The following is a 24,530-nucleotide window of genomic DNA, read 5'->3' as shown; positions in this document are numbered from 1 at the left end:
TGTAGGATAATTTAAAAAAGAATTACCCTCATTCCTGGCTTCTTTAACATCTATATATGGTAGCAAGACCCCATCAAATACACACTAAGTAAAACAGCTGAAGAAATAATATAAATAACAGGTTAAAAATGATTTCTTCTTTCCTTAGCTAATAGATTCCCATTACAGAGACTGATAAGGGCATCCCAGACGGAAAATGTCTCATATTTGTCAATGATGAATTCTGCTCTTGTATTCTATAAGTATTAAGGAAAATTTACCTCTTTAAATTGATAAACAATATTATCTTTTTTTTAAGATTTTATTTATTTATTTGACAGAGAGAGACACAGCGAGAGAGGGAACACAAGCAGAGGGAGTGGGAGAGGGAGAAGCAGGCTTCCCGCAGAGCAGGGAGCCCGACGTGGGGCTCGATCCCAGGACCCTGGGATCATGACCTGAGCCGAAGGCAGACGCTTAATGACTGAGCCACCCAGGCTCCCCAACAATATTATAGTCTTGTCCTTTTTTCTTCTATTGGATGCCTTTTTTCTTGGAATAAGCATAGTACTTCCTGTTTTTCAGTTCAAAATATATTTTGCTACACAATGGTGTAGCAAGTAATCTATAGGAACACAGTTTAGTTTGTGTTCAGCTTTTCAAGGCCTAAAATATTATTCTGGCTTCTCATTCCAATATGCTTCACCCTCTAGCTAGTTAGACTGTTACTCAGGCCCACTCACCAGAAAAGCCAAGTTTCTTCTGGCTGGTTCCTGTACAAACATGGCTCTCCTGTGAGCCACATAGCTCCCTTTCTCACACATAAACATGGTTAGGTCACCTCTGCAACCACCTGATACTTGATACCCGAGGCTATTTGTTTCCATGCAACTCCATGCTCAGAACCTCTGGAACTTTTTCCCCTTTAGTAGCCCTTCCCCCTACCAGCCAAGGTCAAGTTCCATCAGATATTGTCCTCCTTGCTCTAAAACTCTACATCCTGTTTAAATTTTACAATGTTGTTTTATTTACATCATTCTTGTGCTCAAAAATCTTCAAGGACCCTGCGTGACCTTTCATTGCCGATAGCATAAAGTTCAAACTCCTTCATCTAATGTTCCAGGCTCTGTATTTACTTTTGCCTGACTTAGGAAAATGCTTTAAGGCAGCTTGCAATAGAAATCTTAGAGTGAGATTGAAATAATTAGCTCCACATAGCCAAAATTTCCACAATCTGAGCTCTTCTGTATCTCTAGTATAGCTCCTAGCCAGTTTCTCGTAAGCTGTTTCCTAGCCAATTTAAAGCAATGGTCCTTAGCCTTGGGTGTCCATTGGAAATACCTGGGGAATCACCCCAGCAATTCTGACGTAATTGATCTGGGCTACAGCTGGGTATTGGGACTTTTAAATCTCCCTGGTGATTCTAATGAGCATTCAAGGTTTAGAACTACCACATTAGAACAAGTTTATTGATTCTCCCTGAAACATTCATCATTCCACTCCTTTCCTCATCAACACCCCCCGCTTTTTTTCTTTACTTGTCTACACTCTACCCACTCTTTAAGATACAACTGAGGTACTACTAGCATCTTTCCTTGTCACCCAAAGCCGATATACTCGTAGCCAGTACCTTGTTTACACTTATTTGGCATTTAGCACACACTTCTTATACCTTTGTGTATTTATACTGTGCTTCAGAAGAAATCTAATGTGTAGAGGGACAGGGACTGTTTTTTTTTTTTATCCCCAGAACATGACACAGTGCCTTTTAAACTATATACAATTGTGTATCTTATGGGAGGTAGTGATGATGATGATGATGATGATAATGATGTTGTAGCAGATGCCAAGTGAAGCAGATGACCTTATCCTTTCAGAGCACTGACTTGGGGCTATATGTGGGGCTACTCTTAGGCTACTGGAACCCATCTTACTTTTCACATGCAAAGCTGAAGTACCTGGGAATTAAGCCACCCCCACCTTAACTTAATAACTATAGGTGCAAGTATGAATGCTCTAGCTCTCATAGCCTCTGACTGGGACAGTGCTGAGATGACCTACATTGTCTCCTGTGTCCTCTATGAATTTAGGTCAAAGTTGAAATACCATCCCTTCCTTAAGCTCCTTTCATTCCCAGTTTCACTCCCCTATTCCCTTACTGGTTTTTCCAGGGAACACTTCCTAAATAAAGTATTTTTACATGAATCCTTATCTAAGGTTTTCTGTTTTCTGTGGGGGGTGGGGGGGCATAACCCACCATAGACAGACAATAATATGATCATAGAAGTAGCAGCTATTATTTATTGAATATTTTCTGTGTGCAAGACATGAATTCATTTAATCCTCAGAATTAATTAGGTCCTACGGTTATCCTCATTTTACAGTTTAGGACATGGAGCCGTATAGAAATTAAGTAATTGGCCCAAGGTCACAGATGTAAAAGAAGAGGACTGAAAAAAAAGAGATGAATAAGCTTACAGGGCAAGGACAGTAGGGGAATCAAATCAAATTTTAAAAAATTAATTTCAACAATTTACCAGTTAAGCTCTGTGGGTAAACCACCATGTATACTTTTTTTTTATGAAATGAGTTCTGAGTTCTGATAAACAATTTACAAATTTTCAAACGCAATCAATTTTTATTTTTTTAACTTTATTTTATTATGTTATGTTAGTCACCATACAGTACATCATTAGTTTTTGATGTGGTGATCCACGATCCATTGTTTTTGTATACCACCCAGTGCTCCATGCAGTACGTGCCCTCCTTAATACCCATCACCGGGCTAACCCATCCCCCCTCCCCCCTCCCCTCTAAAACTCTGTTTGTTTCTCAGAGTCCATGGTCTCTCATGGTTCGTCTCTCCCTCTGATTCCCCCCTTCATTTTTCCCTTCCTTCTCCTAATGTCCTCCATGTTATTCCTTATGTTCCTCAAATAAGTGAAACCATATGATAATTGACTTTCTCTGCTTGACTTATTTCACTTAGCATCATCTCCTCCAGTCCCACCCATGTGGATGCAAAAGTTGGGTATTCATCCTTTCTGATGGCTGAGTAATATTCCATTGTATCTATGGACCACATCTTCTTCATCCATTCATCTGTCGAAGGGCATCTCGGCTCTTCCCACAGTTTGGCTATTGCGGACATTGCTGCTATAAACATTGGGGTGCAGGTGCCCCTTCGTTTCACTACATCTGTGTCTTTGGGGTAAATCCCAGTAGTGCAATTGCTGGGTCATAGGGTAGCTCTGCTTTTAATTTTTTGAGGAACCTCCTCACTGTTTTCCAAAGTGACTGTACCAACTTGCATTCCCACCAACAGTGTAGGAGGGTTCCCCTTTCTCCACAACCTCTCCAACATTTGTTGTTTCTTGCCTTGTCAATTTTAAACGTAGTCAATTTTTAGATTAGAAACTTCATTTCTGGGGCACCTGGGTGGGTCAGTCAGTTAAGCATCTGCCTTCGGCTCAGGTCATGATCTCAGGGTCCTGGGATTGAGACCCGCATCAGGCTCCCTGCTCAGCAGGGAGTCTGCTTCTCTCTCTCTCGCTCCCCTTGCCCCACCCCCCCACTCATGCTGTCTCTCTCATTCACTCTCTATCAAATAAATAAGTAAAATCTTAAAAAAAAAAACAACTTCATTTTTAAGTGAAGGTCAGAATATCCCCTTCTTCTCCCCACTTCTCTCCCTGCGATACTTTATGGTATGTACATCTGATCACAGGAGGTAAAACCCATATTTGGACAATTAATAATTTAGATCCATTACAGACTAAATGTGTATTTTTGGACTAGGCTGGGAATTACCATGCATGCTTTCTCTAGAATATGCATTCTGAATCATAAACAATGCTTATTGAAATGAAGCACTTCCAGATTTAAGTTCTTGTCTCCTATTCTCCTTATTCCCAGCCCAGTTCATTATAGTTCTTTCCAGATATGACGTCGTTCATATCTTAAAGATTGATTTATTTTAAAGAGGGAGGGAGGTGCAGAGGGAGTGAGGGAATTTTGAGCAGACTCCTTACTGAGCTCAGAGCCTGATGCAGGCCTCCATTTCACAACCCTGAGATCATGACCTGCGCCAAAATCAAGAGGCAGACACTTAACTGACTGAGCCACCCAGGGGTTCCCTTCATATTTTAAAAAGACAGTTCTCAACAGCGCATGTGTGGACTATTTCTTACACAGGAGTCATTCCCCCTCCCACCTACCCTGTGCTCCATCCTCCCTCCATTACTCCTCTGACAATATTTACTGAGCTCCTATTGTATGCTGTGCCCTTCTGGCTGCTATGAAAACAGCTACTGTGGTGTCTGGAACATGGTGGGTACTCAAAAATGTTTATTTCCTTTCCCACTGACATTGACCTTCTTATGAACTTGTCCATCCCTGTGCTCTTGCCTCTTCCAGTAAAATAGATATGCTTTAATCTTCCACTTGTTTGCCAAAGCTGTCTTTTTATAAGCCTGAGTAGAATTTGGTAACTTTTAACCTCTTCTGGGGATATTTGTGACCACAGGAATGGAAAGTTTGCTTAGGTCAACTTTATTTATAAATGTGATTTAATCTTGTTAAATGTCAGTTTGTGTCATAAATAGGGAAGAAATTGCACTTATCTCTCTACTCTTTTCAATCATTCATTCATTTATTCAATATTAGCGTATGGCTTCCACAGATACTGAGGTAGACCCTGGAAATATCAAGAGGAATAGGACCAGAAGCCTGCCCCATACACATCATAGTCTAGTTCAGTGCTTCTCAATCCTAATTGCACATTACAATAATCTGAGAGCTTTAAAAAGAAATCACTGATGGGGCGCCTTGGTGGCTCATTCGGTTAAGTGTCTGCCTTCGGCTCAGGTCATGATCCCAGGGTCCTGGGATCCAGCCCCGCATCGGGCTCCCTGCTCAGCGGGGAGCCTGCTTCTCCCTCTCCCTTGCCTGCCACTCCCTCTGCCTGTACTCTCTCTCTCTCTCTCTCTGTCTCTCTCAAATAAATAAATAAAATCTTTAAAAAATAAAAATTAAAAAAACCACTGATGCCCAGATCTAATCCTAGACTAATTAAATCTGAATGTTTTGGCAGATTTTAATCTGCCATACCAAAAATTTTAATAGCTCCTTAGAGGAATCTAATTTTAGCCAGAATTGAGAACCGCTGGGCTAGTGGATATGAGGGGATTTAAGGTAGAACTATAAATATATCCTAATCACTTGGAGAGTTAAATGTATGTATGTATGATATGAGATATGTATATTACATACCTATATCTATTCTTACCTACCCCCCCTCACCCTAAGGCAATATTAAGACCCTCAGAGAGAGGAGTACCACGGGTGTTTTGAAAAGTGCTTTTGTTTTCTCTTCCTCAAACAAGTAGGAAGACAATTATGTGATAAGTCACTATGGGTTACTATCAGATCACATGGAAGGAAAACATAACCAAGGTCAAAGAGTCAGTGAATTTTCTCCAGAAGTGGAGATGTCAGAGCTTATGAGTCCTAAAAGAGTTAGCCTGGTAGAGAGAGATAGGATTAATTTTTCCCAAATGAAAGAACCAAGCTAGGCTAGACATTAGCCCATCTTTGCTCAACTTTTCTCCCTTTCCTGTCTTTCTTCCCTCACCACTGAAAGGTTTTTCCTGGAGAATACTCCATCAATAAATCACTGACTCTTGCTCTGTTGCTAGGGAATCCAACCTAAGATAGTTGATAGCTGGAGGAATCCCAATAAGTAAGGATGACCTTTTGGAGCTGCCATCGTCTGCTAAGGGACTGGCCACAAAGCCCTTAGTGGAGTTTTGACAGTCCTGGCACATGAAAGAGTGCAGCAGCTAAGGTTTTGCCCTGTGGGGAGTTGGTGTGTATTGCAGGTGGAAGAGAATGCCCTGGCTGGTTGTCCGGTATTTGAGAGGTATGGAGGAGGTAGTTATTATAAGGGCTGTGGAATGGGATGGCTAGTGCTGGGCACCACTGATGAACCGAGGAAAGAAAATGGAAGGTGCAAGTCACTTGATCATGAATTAAAAGTGAAATGTGAGAGTCAGAGGCCACTCCCTGACAGCAGGTTTAGGTCTAACTTGCGGGAGCAGCAGAACTGCAGGGAAGGCTCAATGCTTGGTCAAGGCAGATCTGTTCTGAGAGGAAGGGAGTGGAACTCTGAGGATACAGATCTCATACAGACATAGCATGTGAACCCCCACCCTCCCCCTGAATTAATGGGCCTGCAGAAGTAGTTCTCACCCCTTGCTAGGAAGGTTCTATCTCCTACCTTCCTTCTCTTGCTGTGCAGGAATCTCAGATGAAGGCAAGGATTTTCCACTGCCCACTTCTGGATACCAGACCAAAAACCTGGGGTCACATTTCACCATGATTCAATTAGGGATGTGCTTGTTGTGCTATAAGTAGAGAGTAATTGGACCTAAATAACTTTTCATCAGCAACAATAGGGAGAAAATGTCTAGGAGGGGACCACAATTGTGCTTGAGCAAAGCAGGTAGACCAAAAAGCTGGAGAAAAGAGGATTTGTCAGTATAGGGGCATTTCCCCATGAAATAGGATTGAATTCCTTGGAAAGCACCTCGTTTCTGTTATGCTGTTGAATGGCTCTTGGAAACTTGGAAGAAACAGTGGTTTACATTAAATGCAGTAGAAACGCCAGAATTGCCATGAAAGGCTGTGGAGGAAGAGATCAAAAGGCTCAGAGAAGTGGGCATGTGTCTCAGTCAGCTCGGGCTTCTATAGCAAAATACCACAGACTGGGTAGCTTATAAGCAACAGATATTTATTTCTTACAGTTCTGGAAGTTGGAAGTCTGGGATTAGGGTGCCAGCATAGTCGGGTTCTAATGAGGAGCCTCTTGTGGGTTGCAGAATGCTGACTTCTTGTATACACATGGCAGAAAGATAATAAACTAGCTCTCTAGCTTTTTCTTATTAGGGCACTAATCCCATTCATGAGGGCTCTACTTGGTGACCTAATCCTCTTCCAATGGCCCCGCATCCTAATACTCCCACGGTGGGGGGCGGGGTTTGATTTCAACATACGAATTTTGGAGGAACACAAATAGTCCATAACACCATGATAGAATGGATCTACTATAGAAGATCAGAAAGCCCACCAGCTGATTATTTTTTCTCAAGAGGTCCCAGGGAAAACTAAGGCAATAAGAAATTCACAGGTAAAAGGGCTACCAGCATCCTCGAGAGACCATTCTCTGGAGGCTGAGGCTGATAATAAGAGATGGTGTTACAGAACTGGGCTTCCTGGTAGCAAAGGGGATTAGAGAATTCCAGAACAGCAGAGGCCAGGTGACAGCACTTAGCCATCAGAAGCACTAGTCCATGGCCTCAGTTACTTCCCTGGTTCCCAAATGTATCATCAGAATTAGAATGCTTAGCTGTTGGCAGAATCCTCACATTGGTTCCTTGAGCTACTATCGTAGGAAACTCCAAGGAGTAGTCCCTAAAACCACCCCTCTTCCACCAAGATAGTAAATAAAAACCTGTACTCCAGGCCAGGGGAGATGGCAGAGATTAGTACCATCCATGAAGACTTTTTAAATGAAGATATGTTGCTCCTTGTCGTAGCCCTATTTAATTTGTGAATCTGACCTTTGCAAAAACTTGATGGATCATGACATAGGACAGTGGAGTACCACAAACTTAACCAAGTATTGGCCCCACTGCAGCTGCTTATATATATATATATATATATATATATATATATATATATATATATATATATATTTACTAGAGTCTATTAATACAGCCTTGGTACATGTATTCAACTATTAATCTGTAGATATGTTCTTTTCTATATTCACCAGGAAGAAGGATCAGAGGCAGGTGGCAACCACATGGCATGAACACAGGAGACCCTTGCCCCAGGTCAATGTTAATTATCCTGCTCTCTGTTATAATAGAGTTCAAAGGGACCCAGACAACCTGGACATCCAGAAGAATATTACGTTGATCTTCTACATTGATGATACCATGTTATTAGAACTTAGAAGCAAGAAATGGCAAGTACTCTGCATGCCTTGGTAATATATATTCGCAACAGAAGGTGGGAGATAAAGCCTACAAAGAGTCAGGGGTCTGCCACATCAGTGAAGGTTTTAGGGGTCCAGTGGTCTGGGCATGCTAAAACGTCTCTAAAGTATAGGGCAAATTATTAGACTGTGCATTCTTACTGCTAGGAAAACAGCAGAATGCTCAGAGGTCTCTTTGGGTTTGGGAGGCAGCACATTCATTACACTTGGGAATATATTTATCAAGTGACTTAAAAGGTTGTTATCTTTTAGTAAGGCCAGGGCAATAAAGGGTTCTATAGTAGGTACAAGCAGCCCTCCCACTGGGGCCATTTGAGCCAGCAGATCCCATGGTGCTAGAGGTATCTGTTGTAGAGAAAAATGCTGTTTGGTTGCTCCTGGCAAGCCCCAATAGGCGAATCACAGCACAGCCCCTGGGTTTTTGGAGCCAGGCCATGCCATCTGCAGCACAGAAGTATTCAGCATTTGAAAAGCAGCTCCTGTCATGCTACTGGGCTCTGGCAGAAACTAAGCATCTAACATGGGATGCCAAGTGGCCATGAGACACCAAGTGATCCTAAGTTGGGTTCTGCCAGACTTACTGGGTCAGAGGGTGGTCTGATGGTTGTAGCAGCAATGTGGTGTAAAGCCATTTCATACATCTGGGATTAGGCTCAAACAAGTCCAGAGAGCACAAGTGAGCTGTGTAACAGGTGGCTGGGAACCCCATGTCACCTACCACTGTTGTACCAATGCTTCTCCCTCAACACATAGCCATGGCCTCAGGGTGGGGAGGAGGGTCCCTGTGACCAGCTGACACAGAAGGAAAAACCTAAGCTTGGTTCATGGATGGGTCATCTTTGTATGGTTATAAGCTGAAAATATCTGCTACCGTGATTTAGCCCAACACGGGGGTGGTTCTGAAAGGGAGTGGTGAAGGGAAATCTTCCCAGTTGGTGGAGTTTCAGGCAGTGCATTTAGTCAGCAACTTTGTTTGGAGACAGAGTGGCCAGGGTAAGGGTGTACTCTATAGTGACAAATGTTAGCTCAGCTTATTGGTCAGGAGTTGGAAGAAGAAAGATTGGGGAAGGTTGGGGAAGAGACAGATGGCTGGATCTATGGGAGGGCACAGGATGTGAAGATCTTTTATAGCACATAATGCCCACTATAGAGTGTCCACTGCAGAAGAGGCACTAACCAACCCACCAGATAGGTTGAGTAGGCTAGCAGATGTCGGTCAGCCTATGTCAGTGGCCACCCAATTCTCACACAGCAGGCTAATGGATGGAGCAGCCATGGTGGCAGAGATGGAGGGACGCACGAACCCAACAACTTGTACTCTCTCTCCAAAGCCAACATAACTACTGCTGCTACTAAATACCTATCAACAGCAGAGACCAACGCTGAGCTTTTAAGGAGGCCAAACAGCTGCTGAGTGGCAAGTTGGTTACACCAGGCCTTCCTGATGTAGAGTAATATTTCATCCTGACTGGGTTTGACCTGTATTCCAAGTATGGGTCTGCTTTTTCTGCCCACAGCCCTTCATCTGGCACCACTATCCGAGGACTCTGACATGGAATCTCATATAATACAGCCTCAGATCAAAGTCTGATATTCTGACATGGGATCTCACATAATGCTGCCTCCAACCAAGGGGCTCACTTTACAGCAAGAGGGTGTGGTGGCGGGCACTCCGCCAGGGGCTCCACTGGTCATAACACATCTCACACACCACACTGCGAGGGAGCTGTCAGATTGATGGAGTGGACCTATGGCTGGTGAAGGCACAGCTGAGGCTCTAGGTTTGAAATGACCCCTTGTGAGGTTGGAGCATTATCCTTCAGGATGCAGTATACTTCCTAAAGCAATGGCCATAATATGGGTCGGTGTCCCTAGTAGGTAGAATACATGGGTCCAAAGATCAAGAGATAAAAGTAGGAGTCGCCTGCTTGCCATAACTCCCAGGGATCCATTTGAAGACTGTGTTTCCTGTCTGCAACCTCAGGCCCTGCTAGCCTAGAGGTCAGATGTGGGACGCTTCCTCCGGCAAAAGTCCCACTAAACTTAAAGCTATGGTTGCTCTCTGGTCACTTGGGGCTCCTAATGCCAGAAGACTGACAAATCATCAGGAGTTGGGGCTACTGCTACATAATGGAGATGGAGAGGTATGGTGCTTGGCACTCAGGAGGTCCACTGGGGGCATTTCTTGGTATTCCCATGCCTGGTTGTAAATATAAACAGATAAGTACAGCAACCGCAGCCTGATAAGAACATGATAACCAGGATATGAAACCACTTAGGGAGCAGTGCCTGGGTTAATCCATCAGTCAGACCACCTATACTAACAGAAATGATAGCCGAAGTGGAGGGAAATCTAGAAATGGTGGTGGAGGAGGAAGATAATGACTCTCATTTGTGAACTTGAGATCAACTACAGCAGTAGGGACTGTAGTTTGTCCCATTACCCTCTTCTTATAAAATTCCCCAGAAATTGTGACGCATAAGAATTCTGGAAAAAATTGTGCTTGGATGGAGTAACTTAATGGGAAAAGTAAGGGATCTACGCATTACAAAGGGCAGACTAGAGTGAATTCTGTGTGTGCTTTGCCCAAATCCACTTTATAAGATATTTCATCTATATTTCAGCTTCTCTGAATGTTGGATAACAATTCAGGATGCCACCTTCCCTAGAGGATTGTTGACCTCCCCTGCAAACCTCATGCAATGGCATGGGGACACACAACAAAAATTGGTCTTCTTGGATAACACTTGCTGGTGAATTTTGTGGGGGATCAGTTGAGGTTCATTCTTATTTCTCTGTCTTCCTGGCCAGTCCTGCTTCCTTCACTCCAGAGAGCACTTCCCTAATAAATCACTTGAACAAGAATCTTTGTCCCAGGCTCTATTTCTAGAGAACCTGAACCAGGACACAATCTCTGGCCTAATTGGATAGGTGAAATTGATAAGACTAGTCCTGAATACCTTGGATTTCCTTGCTCAACCTCCATTCTTTCCTCCTTCTAGCATGCCATCTTGTACAAAGGCAGGAACACTAAGAGTAACCTCACCCAGACTTTTCTACAACTACAGTTCTAATGCAAATTGGATTCTGCCAATTAAAATGTATTCACCAAGATGTGGAAAATGGAGCCAAAGCAAAGGCCATATTTCAACCTACTTGGGGCTGTTTTTCTGACGGTAAGCAAGGTATAGAGAAAGGAGGATTTTCTGCAGTAGGATTCAGCACCCAGTTACCAGCTTTGATGGTGTTAAGAGACAACCGATGGTTGTGGTGGCAGATGTTTTTGGATGTTGGCTTCCAGACCACTGTACTGCAGCAGTGGACGCAGTACCTTCTTGACTCAGGACTTTCAGGGGCAGCCTGAGAGGTGGTAGCTCTCCTCTTCAGTAGGTTCTGTACGAAATGCTCCTTCCATAAGTACTTCAAGTGTTGGATTTAATGCCTTCAGTGAATCCTTAAATAATAATGTTAAAATTAATTGTAAAAATTTATATGATGATCCTGAATTTCTCTTAGTTGTTCCCATACTGTCTATAAACTAAGTAAGATTTCAACCAAAACTTAGATATCTAAATCAACTATTCACTTTTGCTTTTTAAATTTCAATTAAGGCTGCCATTGTAAGAAGCCAAAATCATTTAAACATTATAAGAACACAAAACACCAAATATACAGAGGACCTTTTTAATGTCATGGTTTAAATTCTCTTAACACTATTTTTTTTAAGATTTTATTTATTTATTTGTCAGAGAGAGAGAGAAAGAGAGAGATGGAGAGAGAGAGCGCAAGCAGGGGGAGCGGCAGGCAGAAGGAGAAGCAGGCTCCCTGCTGAGCAAGGAACCCTACGGGACTCCATCCCAGGACCCTGGGATCATAACCTGAGCCAAGGGCAGACGCTTAACCGACTGAGCCACCTAGACATCCCTGCACCTTTTTATTCTTAATAAGGGCGCCTGGGTGGCTCAGTCGGTTAAGCGACTGCCTTCGGCTCAGGTCATGATCCTGGAGTCCCAAGATCGAGTCCCCCATCGGGCTCCCTGCTCAGCAGGGAGTCTGCTTCTCCCTCTAGGGCACCTGGGTGGCTCAGTTGGTTAAGCGACTGCCTTCGGCTCAGGTCATGATCCTGGAGTCCCAGGATCGAGTCCCACATCAGGCTCCCTGCTCAGCAGGGAGTCTGCTTCTCCCTCTGCCCCTCTTCCCTCTTGTGCTCTCTGTCTCTCATTCTCTCTCTCTCTCTCTCTCAAATAAATAAATAAAATCTTTTTTTTTTGTTTTTTTGTTTTTTTTTTTTAAGATTTTATTTATTTATTCATGAGAGACACAGAGAGAGAGAGAGAGAGAGAGAGGCAGAGGAGAAGCAGGCTCCCAAGGAGCAGGGAGCCCGATGCGGGACTCGATCCCAGGACTCTGGGATCATGACCTGAGCCGAAGGCAGACGCTTAACCATCTGAGCCACCCAGGCGCCCATAAATAAAATCTTTAAAAAAATATATTCTTAATTGTAAAAAGTCCTGGAGTTAAAAGATGTATACACACTAAAAAGGCCAGGTGCCATTTCAGTAAACTCAGACTCATTAGAACAGAGATTTTGGCAGGTTATGAGACCTGGAATGAAGATGTCCAGAATGATTTGTCTCTCTGTCCCAATTACCATATCTCATCCCCCTTTATAGTCACTTTGTCTTGGGCTATAAAAACTGAAGGAAAGTGTTGGATTCGGGTTATATACATTATCCGTTTACTCACAAAAATCTGCAGCTTCCCACCAGCTAAATCACTTGACTGGATTTTACATTTTTTGACTATTAGGATATATACATGTCTTTCAGTTTAAAGGTATTTGCACTTGATGGACTAGTACTCTTTTTAAAAACTCGGTAGATATTTCAAATGATTTCTGCTTGAATTCTGGCCATCTCACCTGTGGCTTTCTCTGACTTGTACTCACAGTTTCTGAGGTCATTGTACTAACATGCATTAATCCTGTTTGCAGAAAGTTTGCATTTTTCTCTGCTCATCCATGCAGTAAGCTGAGGACAATGTGCCAGGAGCTGCGCTGAATTCTGGGAGTATAAAAATAATAAAACTATTTGTTCAAATTTATGGATTTTAGAATCTTGGAGGAGATGCATAAATTAACAGAAAATCATTGTGAGTACTTGCTCAGTGGCTGTCTTTTTCCATTGAAAAGGAGGGCAAGGACCTTGTTTTATCCTCTGCTGTTATCACTAGCACTTAGTACATATGGCACCCCATATTTGTCAAGTAAATGAATATATGCTAAAGTAGAGTTATATGGAGGGAGCTATGGGAGCCCTCAAAGGGACATCTGCCTGGTTTTATGTGTGAATTTTGGGCTGGAGGGTGGAGTGAGGGTGTCACTTCAGAGATGTCAGAAAAAGTTCCTTAAGATGGGGAATGAGCTGGGTCTTGGGACTGCATTATTTATATATTTCCATCTTAGTATCTATATGATTTTTTTTTTAACTTATCTACCCCTACTAAAGCCATAGCTCGTCCATGCTTAAGACTACATCTTCTACCGAGGTGCTCACATAATTGCTGGCAATAGACTAGCTCTTCAAAAATTAAGGCAGGAATGAATGAATGAGTTAATGAACGAGCGAATGAAGAGTAACAGCAGTGTGAGCACTGTGCAATGATTAAGTCTTCTGGATGGTAGGGTTGTTCGGAAAGGAACCTACACCAGGTTGGGCAGAGCCCTACTCAAAGGCTTAATTAATGGTGAAGTGAGTTTGGTTAAGTGTCACGTCTCAGCAGTAAAACTAGGGACATGTAAGCGGGGAGTTTCCAAGTGCATTCCTATCGGGAAAGTGAAGAAATACAAATAAAATCACTTTAGAATGATGGGGATTTGTAGTTTCCAGGTGCCCGTGAGCAATAAAGGGAAGAGCTTGGCTGATTAGTTACGTGGTACCCGGGCAGTAAAGAGATAGGAACAGACTGCTGCTGGGTTGCATGCACTCCGTAGCCAGGCTCGGCAAACAGGCCACAAGAAAGAACAGAGTAGGTGCTACTGCTTCCCAAGGGTGGAAAGCAGGCTGTCCCCAGAACTATGCAGCTGCAGGAGCGCTGAGCGGCCCGGTACTTGGCGCTCCAGAAGGAGGCCCTGGGACTATCAGCCCTGGCCGCGAGCACTGACGGGACGGAACGCGGAACGCTAGTATCCTAGATCCCGCCGGACGCAATTTTTAGTAACACCGGCGAGCGCCCAGCTGGCTGTGCCGCGTCTCCGCTCGTTCGAGGGGGGACCTGGCTGTGAGAAAAAGGACTGGGGCATTCGTCCCTCCTCCGGGGCCGCCAGACCAGCTGGACGACCCCAAGCTGAAGCACGGGCTTCCGGCTTCTCCCTTCAGCAAACGATTAGAGGGTGCAGTGGCCCCTCCTGCCCGTGGGTCACAGCCTTCCAGGACCCCAGAGGAGCGCCACCCGCCACAGACTTTCCTCCGGGGAGTAGGAGGACGGCCCGACTCCCGACGAGGTGAGCTGCGGGTAAGGCGCCGAGCCCGGCCACTACTTCCGGGAGACGCTGAGGAAAGCCAACCCTCCTTGGCCCCCGTCTCTTTTCCGATTGGTTAACTGCTCTCTGAATGCGCCCCCCCCAACTGGTGATTGGCTCAGATGCGCCGTCTGTCACCTGCCTCCCTGTGGGAATCCAGGTCGCTAAGGGAAGCGTTACTTGAGGCTCGGTTGGGAAGAGGTTGGTTTGGCCCTTGAGCCCAGTTTGTTTATTGGAGTGCGAACCGTACTCCGGCGCGAGCTCCTGTCGCAACGGCCAGGAAAGGAACCAGTAGCGGGACGGAGGGCGGGGGTGGCAAGAAAGTGAAGGTTCAGAAGTAAACTGGAGACACCTAACCCTGGTAACATCTGAATGGGAGCAGGCTAGGAAGGAAGGCCTTTGAGAGGGGAGTTGTAATCCCAGGAGCTGTGACAGTGTAGGAGGGAAGGCCTAGTTTCTGTTGTGGGAGAAAAGGGCCTTGTGGGAGGTTTTAATGACCTAATTGTTTGGGGATCTAATTTTCTAGGTGAGTGTCTAACAAAATCCCCCGAAGATTTTTGCTTTGACTTTGCAGCAGAGCTTTGACTTTGCTAGCCATTCCTGTCCTTCAAAGAGACAATTTATTTAATAATTCCGTTCTCTCTTACTGCTTCAGATGGGCCGCTCTCAAAAAAAGCACAAACAATTGAAGGATGGATACCATTGCACATATTAAAAGCATGTTGAAAGGAAAATAAGGTACTCACTTTGTTTAATTGTGGTTAATTGTATAAGAAAATCACCTTTGAGGTGAAGCTCCTAAAGTTTTGAATAATGGTAGGGTAGCTTGATTTTATTATAGCTTTCAATTTTTATGATTGTTTAGTACAAAAATCATATTACTGCTGTACCTACCAAATGTGCTCCTTGCTAATGATGGTCTAGTCCTGTTTATTCTGAAAATGGACAGAAATCTTGAGTTTTTAGTAACGTTAATTTGTGTTTGGGTAGTGCTACTAAATCTTTCCTTTAAAAAACTGTAATAATCACTGTAATAAAATCCTTGAATGTATAACCTAATGTTAGAATGTAAGTGAAATTGAATAGTTGCTTACTCGTACATAGTTTAGACTTGTAGACTAATGTATTTTGTATTTAAAGTAGTTTGCTTAAACACTGAGTCAGAGTTGCAACAATTGCTTCACTGGTCACCAGGCTATTTGATCCTCCAGCCTCCATTAAGTCATGTGCTATATTACACATACCCTTCATTAACATCCAGAAATTGTCAAGGAATAGTTTATTTCATCCACAGAATACCCGAATTAGCTCTTAAAGATAGACCTGGGCCCTACCTTGGAAAATTCTGATTTAGGATTGGAGATGAGATCTGGGCATCTGTATTTTTAAAAATTTCCTCAAGTGGAACTAGAGGGTATTATGCTAAGCAAAATAAGTCAATCAGAGAAAACCAATTATATGATCTCACTCATATGTGGAATTTAAGAAACAAAATAGGATCATAGGGGAAGAGAGGAAGAAAAAAGATGAAATCAGAGAGGGAGACAAACCATTAAGAGACTCTTAATCATAGGAAACAAACTGAGGGTTGCTGGAGGGGAGGTGGGTGGGGGAGTGGGGTAACTGGGTGATGGGCATTAAGGAGGGCACGTGATATAATGAGCACTGGGTATTATATAAGACTGATGAATCACTGAACTCTACCTCTGAAACTAATAGTACATTATATATTAATTAATTGAATTTAAATTTTAAAAAAAATTAAAAATGTCCTCAAGTAAGTTTGTGCATTCCCAAGTGAGAAATGTTAACTCACTAATACAGGTGTTTAAGAAATTCTAAAATATTTATGAAACAAATAATTTTCTCCGTTGATTTCTTTATAGTTTAAAAATAAGCCTCTAAGGAATGATGTTTAAGTATAATCCAAAAATAAGGTTTGCCTAGGCAAGGTCAGAAAGTTTCACTGGTACTCAAAAATCTCTGGGACTAACCATTCCAGGCCTAAGGATGAGATTTGCTATGGGAAGACACAGAGTGCTCTGCTGTACATTCACAGTCCTCAGAGCCATGTGTTGAGTACTGTTTCCTGTTAGGTTTAAGAAGAGACCAACTCCAAGTCTGTTCAGTAGATGTAGTCGGTTAAATTATTTTTACCTCAACAAAGTACAATGGAGGGTAATATTACAAATAAATGAGTTTTATTTTGGAAAGAATACATTTGCTGGAAATAAATGTAAATCATAGCCTCCCAGTAGCTCTTTGCTTATTAAGTCAGCTTAAAATTTGTATGCTAACATCAAGTACCCAGATATTTGAAACATCAGTGAGGGCTTTCTGATCAACTTTACCAGAGAGTGAAAGAGGTTAAAAAAAAAAAAAAAAAAAGTGAGATAATCACTTTGGTATTCAGGAATTAGAAATGAGTGATGAAACCAGATCCAGTCTGACTTAAACAATGGCTTTGAGCAAAGAAGTAGGTCCGGTTATAGTCTTATCTCCTAGAAGCTCTTTTTCATTTTATATGTGAGTTCTTCACCGCAAGATTTGGCATATGAAATATATGAGTAGAGGACGAAATTTATTTTATTTTATTTTATTTTTTAAGATTTTATTTATTTGAGAGAGAAAGAGAGAGCACCGGAGAGGGGGGAGGTCAGAGGGAGAAGCAGACTCCCCGCCGAGCAGGGAGCCTGACATGGGACTCAATCCCAGGACTCCAGGATCACGACCCGAGCCGAAGGCAGCCGCCCAACCAACTGAGCCACCCAGGCACCCGAGGACGAAATTTAAACTGAAAATAAAGAGGGTGCCTGGGTGGCTCAGTTGGTTAAGAGACTGCCTTTGGCTCAGGTCATGATCCTGGAGTCCTGGGATCGAGTCCCGCATCAGGCTCCCTGCTCGGCGGGGAGTCTGCTTTTCCCTCTGACCCTCCCCCCCCCCCATGCTCTGTCATTCTCTCTCTCTAAAATAAATAAAATCTTTAAAAAAAAATGAAAATAAACATGAGTTAAAAACAGGAAGCCATGTGTAGTCCATTGACTAACAGCTTGAATCTAATGTATATTGTTTGAACAGAAAGCGAGGAATCTCAGTATGAATCCCTCTAGATCTAGATCGCATGATGGTAGTGAAGAAGTCTCATCTCAGGACCATAATCATCGTGAAAATGAGAGAAGATGGCAGCAAGAGCGTCTCCACAGAGAAGAAGCCTATTATCAGTTTATTAATGAGCTCAATGATGAAGATTATAGACTAATGAGAGACCACAATCTTTTAGGCACCCCTGGTAAGAGATGGGTGAAAGAGGAAACACCTTTTTTATCATTATAAGAGGAGTTTCAAAATAAGGAGGGTTTTTTCCCCTTCTTCCCTCTCCCAAAATATAATGCACTATTTATTAAATTTAAGAACTTTTTAATATAACAAAATAGAAAATCATTGGCTTACTTCTGTATTTGATAAGTAAGTATGAATCTTGGACATGGAGCACTGTTATACAAATGCCAAGCTAACAAATAGCTTAATGTACATAATAGTGTCAAATATTTACATATATGGTCCTATTTCTCTTTTAAGTAATATTTGTACAAATAAAATATTATTTAGAACCCAATTTTAACTCATTTGAGGTATTATAATTTATTTATTTAGCTGAATTAATAATACTCCAAAAGTCCAGTGTGCTTCATGAATTTTGTACAGTCATTTCACAAATGAATTAATTAAAACTTGTATGTTTGTACAGTATATATTCGTATATTGCATATTTGCACATTGTATATTGATAACCCATATAGTGAACTACTGAGGTAAAATTCAAACAAAGATTCAAAGTTCTCTCTAGAAATCCAACCTTTTAAATTTCTTTTTATCTCTGACAAAAATCTATGAACTAGAGCTTCTAGATTCCTAAGTGTATCAATTGAGAGGACCTTTTAAATTTTTCAAATTAAATCTTATTTTTTATTTACTAAAACATAAATGAAACACAACAAAAATGATACATACCTGTGTCAATTAAATATTTTTAACTGTCTTCAGTTTAACAGAACGTGAAAATGATAGAATGTCTTCTACAGATTGCTGAAGATTAGTCTTACCCTTCATGAGTTCTCATAAAACAATAGTTTAAAATATTTACTTTCAGTGAGCAATTTTTTATTGTTTTAGGAGAAATAACATCCGAAGAACTACAACAGCGGTTAGATGGAGTGAAGGAACAACTAGCATCTCAGCCTGACTTGAGAAATGGGACAAATACCAGAGGTACTGTGGACTCCTTTCCATTTGAAGCAGGTTTGATTGGAGCAATTGCGAATATGAACTTACTGTATCTTGTATAATATGTTTGTTTTTAATGTTTTCCAGTTTTAATGTGATGTTCAGATAGCATTTACCCATTATATGCAAAGCAGCATACTTAGGCAGCATAGGACAGGGGTTGAATACAAAGACGTTTTTACACACAGATTGCCTTTGGGGAGCTCATAGTATACAATTAAGTTAATTACCAGCATAGTTCTTTTTAATCTTAGAATGTACACACTACTTTTTTTTAAAGTAATGGAAATTTATACCAAGCGATACAGAAGGACTGAATGAGGAGACCTGCTTTATTGTTTTTAGTTTTTTTGTGTTTATCATTTTATTGAACAAACACTAAGTCATAGTATAAGAAGTTTTTAAGAAAAAAAAGTATAAAAAAAGAAAATTCAAACTAAAGAGAAGTATACAGAATTAAAAGTAAAGCCAACTTAATGTAGCCCTTACCAGTTCCATTTCCTTCCCCAGTGATATTTATTATTGGTAGTTTCACTTTTTTTGGGGGGGGGGTAGTTTCACATATTATATTTAAGATTATTGTATCAGTTAGGGCAAAGACTATTAAAAACTCAAAAATGTAATGGTTCAATAAGATAGAAATTTATTTTTCTTTCGTGTTAACAGTCCAGGGAAGATAGGCAAATTTTACTCCATAATCCTCCTGGAACCCAGCCAGCCAGCAGAGTAGTTCTACAACTGTGCCATCCAGTGCAGGAGCTACTGACCACGTGTGACCATTTAAACATAAATTAGGTAAAATTAAGTAACATTTAAAATTCACTTCTTCACTCCTATTAGCCACATTCAAGTGTTCAGTAGTCACTGCACATGGTTAGTGACTTCTATATGAGACAGCACAGATGTAGAATATCTCCACTACTGCAGAAAGTTTCACTGGACATTGCTGCTCCAGTGTTGTTTTTATGATCATGTTAAGTCACAACCACATCTAGGTTCTACCTGGCAGGTCTAGGTTCCAGAAGGAGGTTCAGGCACCAGCCCGGAAGTGAGATACATCACTTCCATTCCCATTCCATTGATGAGAGTTTAGTCACATGGCCACACCCAACTGCCAGGCTGTTCATGTGACCATTACAATGCATTTACAATGGGAGAAGGGCAGGACAGGTTTTGTTAGATAATTAGTGAACTCTTTTACGTATACACATCATCACTATATTCTAGTAATTAAAGAAGGAAGTATCCTTTAGAATGCTTTTTACCTGCCTTTTACTCCTGTCTCTTTCCAAATTAAAATGGAAATTGGATATTAACCCTTTCTCCTCTCTATATGTAGGTATGAGAGTTGTACTATATTGTTATAGCTGGTAATACTTATCCTTTTATTATGTCTTAGCTTGTATCTTTAGATATGGCTAAAGTTGCTCTTTATTTTATTGACACCAGAAGCTGATTAATAGCTTTAACATATAAAAAAAGGTTTTTATAAGAGATTGCAGTATGAAATGAAATCAAAGCAATCTCATTTAACAGCCGTTTTTGTGTTGAATAAATGTTAAGGTTAAAGTCTGTGTAGTTCACGTGCATTAGAATGCTTTTCATTGAGTTTTGCCCTGTATATATTCCAGTGGTTAAAAATGGAAAACAAGCTTCCCATAGTAACAGAATTGTCACCAAAAAAGTTTATCAGGGGCACATTTACTTCTAAATTGATTCATTCAACAATATTGGGAGTCTGATTTGTACCAGATACTGTTTTAGAGGTTGGGGATTTAACAGTAAATAAAACAAGACAAAACCCTTCATCTTCAACAGAACTTACATTCTAAATGAACAGAAAATATGTTATGCGTAATGGCTAACAATTATTGAATTCTTCTATGTGCCAGGTATTGTACTAATCATTTTATATGCAGTAACTTATTTTATTCTCATGATAACCCTATGGCATTTATACTTTTATTATCTCCAGTTTATAGATAAGGTTACAGTCATTAAGTAACATGCCTAAACTTTCCCAGCTTCACATAAAGACATGATGTAGTTCTAATATTGTATTCAGAAAGCCGTATTTCTTGAGATACACATTTTTGGCAGTTCCTGAGAAATAGGATAAAATTCCCAAGGTTACAAAAACATGTAATTGCAAAAATGCTGAGTTACCTTTACCAGAAGGATTCCACGAATTCAAGGCGAATTATATATAAGTTTTGCCACTATATTTTATTGATTTTACCATATGAATAAAGCATTTTAAATGTACAATTTTAGTATTGGATCTGTTCCTCATTTGCCTTAATATTTGCCAGTAACAGGCATATAGAAAGTAAAAGTGAGGATTTCTTCAGGGCTTTGCATAAACAGTATTTATATTTTTATAATACATAAGAATGTATTATAATATGCTTATAGTATGTACCTTTCTTTGAGAAAGTTCAGTTTTTTTGCCATTTTTGATTCCTTAAAATGCAGATCCTCTTAAATATAACTTAATTTAAGAAAAACTTTTATCTTGTAAGCTTTTAATAAAAGTCAAACCATAGATTTTAGGAATTGATCTTAAGTTGATTTGGTTTGCTTTCCAGACTCAGAAGTCCCTAGAGAAAATTCAAATGAAGATTCTCTGCTAGAATGGTTGAACACCTTTCGACGCACAGGAAATGCAACTCGAAGTGGCCAAAATGGGAACCAAACTTGGAGAGCTGTGAGTCGAACAAACCCAAACAGTGGAGAGTTTCGGTTTAGTCTGGAAATACACATAAATCATGAGAATAGAGGAATTGAAATTCATGGTGAAGATCATACAGGCATTCCACTTTCAGACATTAGCAGAGATCATACTACAAGTAGGCAACAAAGATCAGCTAGTCCTGTGGCTAGGCGAACAAGAAGCCAAACCTCAATGAATTTCAATGGTAGTAGTTCCAATATCCCAAGGACTAGGCTTGGTTCAAGGGGGCAGAATTCAGTAGAAGGCTCTTTCTCAACATTGGGAAGATTAAGAAATGGAATTGGGGGAGCAGCTGGCATTCCTAGAACTAATGCTCCACGCGCTAATTTCAGTGGTCACACAAACCAGTCGGGTGGTAGTGAACTCAGGCAAAGGGAGGGGCAGCGGTTTGGAGCAGCACATATTTGGGAAAATGGGGCTAGAACTAATGTTACAGTGAGGAATACAAACCAAAGATTAGAACCAATTAGATTACGGTCTACTTTTAGTAGTCGAAGCCGTTCACCAATTCAGAGACAAAGTGGCACTGTTTATCGTAATTCACAGAGGGAAAGTAGACCTTTACAGCAAAACATGAGAAGGTCTGTTAGGAGGCGAGGTATAACACGTGTCTTTTTAGAGCAAGATAGGGAACGTAGAGGTACTGCCTATGCTCCATTCTCTAACTCAAGACTTGTGTCAAGAATAACAGTAGAAGAAGGAGAAGAATCCAGCAGATCCTCAACTGCTGCACGACGACATCCAACAATCACACTGGACCTCCAAGTGAGAAGGATTCGTCCCGGAGAAAACAGAGATCGGGATAGTATTGCAAGTAGGACTCGATCTAGGGTAGGGCTGGCAGAAAATACAGTCACTATTGAAAGCAATAGTGGGGGCTTTCGCCGAACTATCTCTCGTTTAGAGCGGTCGGGTATTCAAACCTATGTTAGTACTATCACCGTTCCTCTTCGTAGGATTTCTGAGAATGAGCTTGTTGAACCGTCATCAGTGGCTCTTCGGTCAATTTTAAGGCAGATCATGACTGGATTTGGAGAATTGAGTTCTTTAATGGAGGCCGAATCTGAGTCAGAAATTCAGAGACATGGTCAGCATTTACCAGAGAGGCACTCAGATCTGAGTAACGTAGGTGCAGTTAATGACATCAGCCAGCGCAGTGAGGGTGCCTCTCAAAACAGGCGGGCCCAGGAAGACAGCACTGCAGTGCATGGCGAAAACCAGACCACCCAGCCTCCTGCCCGAAGCAGTGATAATAGAGGTGGCAGGCAGTTGCGAAATTCAAATAACGTAGTTGAAACTGGAACGCTACCTATCCTTCGCCTTGCTCACTTCTTTTTACTAAATGAAGGTGATGATGATGATCACATTCGTGGTTTAACCAAAGAACAGATTGACAATCTTTCCACCCGGAACTATGAGCATAACAGTATCGATAGTGAACTAGGGAAAATCTGTAGTGTGTGTATCAGCGACTATGTAACTGGAAACAAGCTCAGGCAGTTACCTTGCATGCACGAATTTCACATTCATTGTATTGACCGATGGCTCTCAGAGAATTGCACTTGCCCCATCTGTCGGCAGCCTGTTTTAGGGTCCAGCATAACAAACGATGGGTGAAGTGTTGGGTCTATTCAAATAGTACATTTTAGTAGAGCTGAGTATTTAAGCGCTCTTTTGTTGAATCATTTGTGATGAGCTAACCAGGATGAAAAAGAACAGATTATTATAGTTTGAACTATTTTTTGTGTGCTTTTTTAACTTGTTAAAAAGAAAATTTATATAAAACTTAAAATGGCAAATGTTAAATTATACACAAGTACAGAATAGTTAATATTGCTAGAACCAAATAATCTTTAAAATGTTTTTATTTTGGTAATTTTGTCATGCTAAGCACTTTTGTATCTGCACAATTCAGTAGGTTAAAAGTCAATCTTTTCTTAATAGCACAGCAGACGTTACTTGGACTTTCATGTTCCATAGGCTTAGTACCATGTGCAGACATTGGTGTCTAAATAAGCCTTTCATTCACTTTTTGTTCTAAGGACAATATCTTTTCACGAAAGTGTGTTTGGCTGAATGTTTCCTAAATATATTTAAGTTACTTGAAATGTTAAATTTAATATGCAGCATACCATATATGTATATATAGATATATAATTTTAAGGTTAAACTATTCAGTCTAAAAACTACAGTGTGGTTCCTATTTAAGCTTTTGGCCTATTACTGCATATGGCACAATGTTTAACATTTACAGAATCATCTCTGGGAGGAAGTAGATTAAGATATTTAAAAATAGAGATAATTTACTGAAGCGTCTCTGACAATCTTACTAGACAGTAAGCAATATGTAATACTGAACAAGTATTTCTTCACTCAGAAATGGAACATGGACATTTTAGTACATATAGATTATTTAACTTGAGTTCAGCCTTTTTGTGACTTTTTTGAACGTGCAGACAGTTCTTTGGATTATATTAAGTAAGGTATACAATATGCATGGTTCCTTAAATTTTCTTTTAAAATCTAAAAAAAAAAATGTCTATGAAGAATCAAATGCATAGATAATATGTTAAGTTCACTTGGAGGCCAAAAAACTCCACATAATACAAAAAAAAAAGAATGTAGAATTTATATAAACACAAAGTATGCATTGAAGATTTATTTCTACCAATAAATATTAAAACTAAAGCTGTATGTGAACTATTCTTTTCTATTGGTCCCCTGTGGTTTATTTACTCAAAAAAAAAAATTTTTTTTTGCACCTACAAGGTGCAGGCAGTGTTAAAGGTGTTGAGGATTTAGCTGAGGACAAAGTTCCTATCTTCATAGGCAAGAGGATATTTGCTCTTAGAAACTGAAAATCAGTTGATAAAATGAATTACTGAATTACATGACTTCTGTGTTTGTTTGTTTTTTAAAGATTTTATTTATTTATTTGAGAGAGAGAATGAGA

The 24,530-nt window shown here is 40.8% G+C and overlaps 1 protein-coding gene across 4 annotated transcripts; it reads left to right on the top strand.

The window, feature by feature from the left end:
• Nucleotides 1-14,272: 14,272 nt before the first annotated feature.
• On the top strand, nucleotides 14,273-24,236 carry RNF6 (ring finger protein 6). 4 transcript variants are annotated; one of them, XM_028107670.2, is made up of 5 exons: nucleotides 14,273-14,541; nucleotides 15,215-15,297; nucleotides 17,638-17,848; nucleotides 18,733-18,828; nucleotides 21,432-24,236. In XM_028107670.2, exons 3-5 carry the CDS (start codon nucleotides 17,656-17,658, stop codon nucleotides 23,192-23,194), a joined length of 2,052 nt encoding a protein of 683 aa, XP_027963471.2. In that variant the 5' UTR covers nucleotides 14,273-14,541; nucleotides 15,215-15,297; nucleotides 17,638-17,655; the 3' UTR covers nucleotides 23,195-24,236. The 4 variants fall into 4 exon arrangements, with proteins under 4 accessions (XP_027963471.2, XP_027963507.2, XP_027963479.2 ...); XM_028107706.2 differs by having other exon boundaries at nucleotides 14,273-14,552; XM_028107678.2 differs by lacking the exon at nucleotides 14,273-14,541 and adding an exon at nucleotides 14,691-14,760.
• Nucleotides 24,237-24,530: the final 294 nt, after the last annotated feature.

Source organism: Eumetopias jubatus, unplaced genomic scaffold (genome assembly GCF_037043125.1).
Source record: "Eumetopias jubatus isolate StellerSeaLion01/CBP00866 unplaced genomic scaffold, mEumJub1_p1.0 scaffold_3, whole genome shotgun sequence".
NCBI classification, from domain to species: Eukaryota; Metazoa; Chordata; class Mammalia; order Carnivora; family Otariidae; genus Eumetopias; species Eumetopias jubatus.
This window is presented reverse-complemented; position numbering and strand designations above follow the sequence as displayed.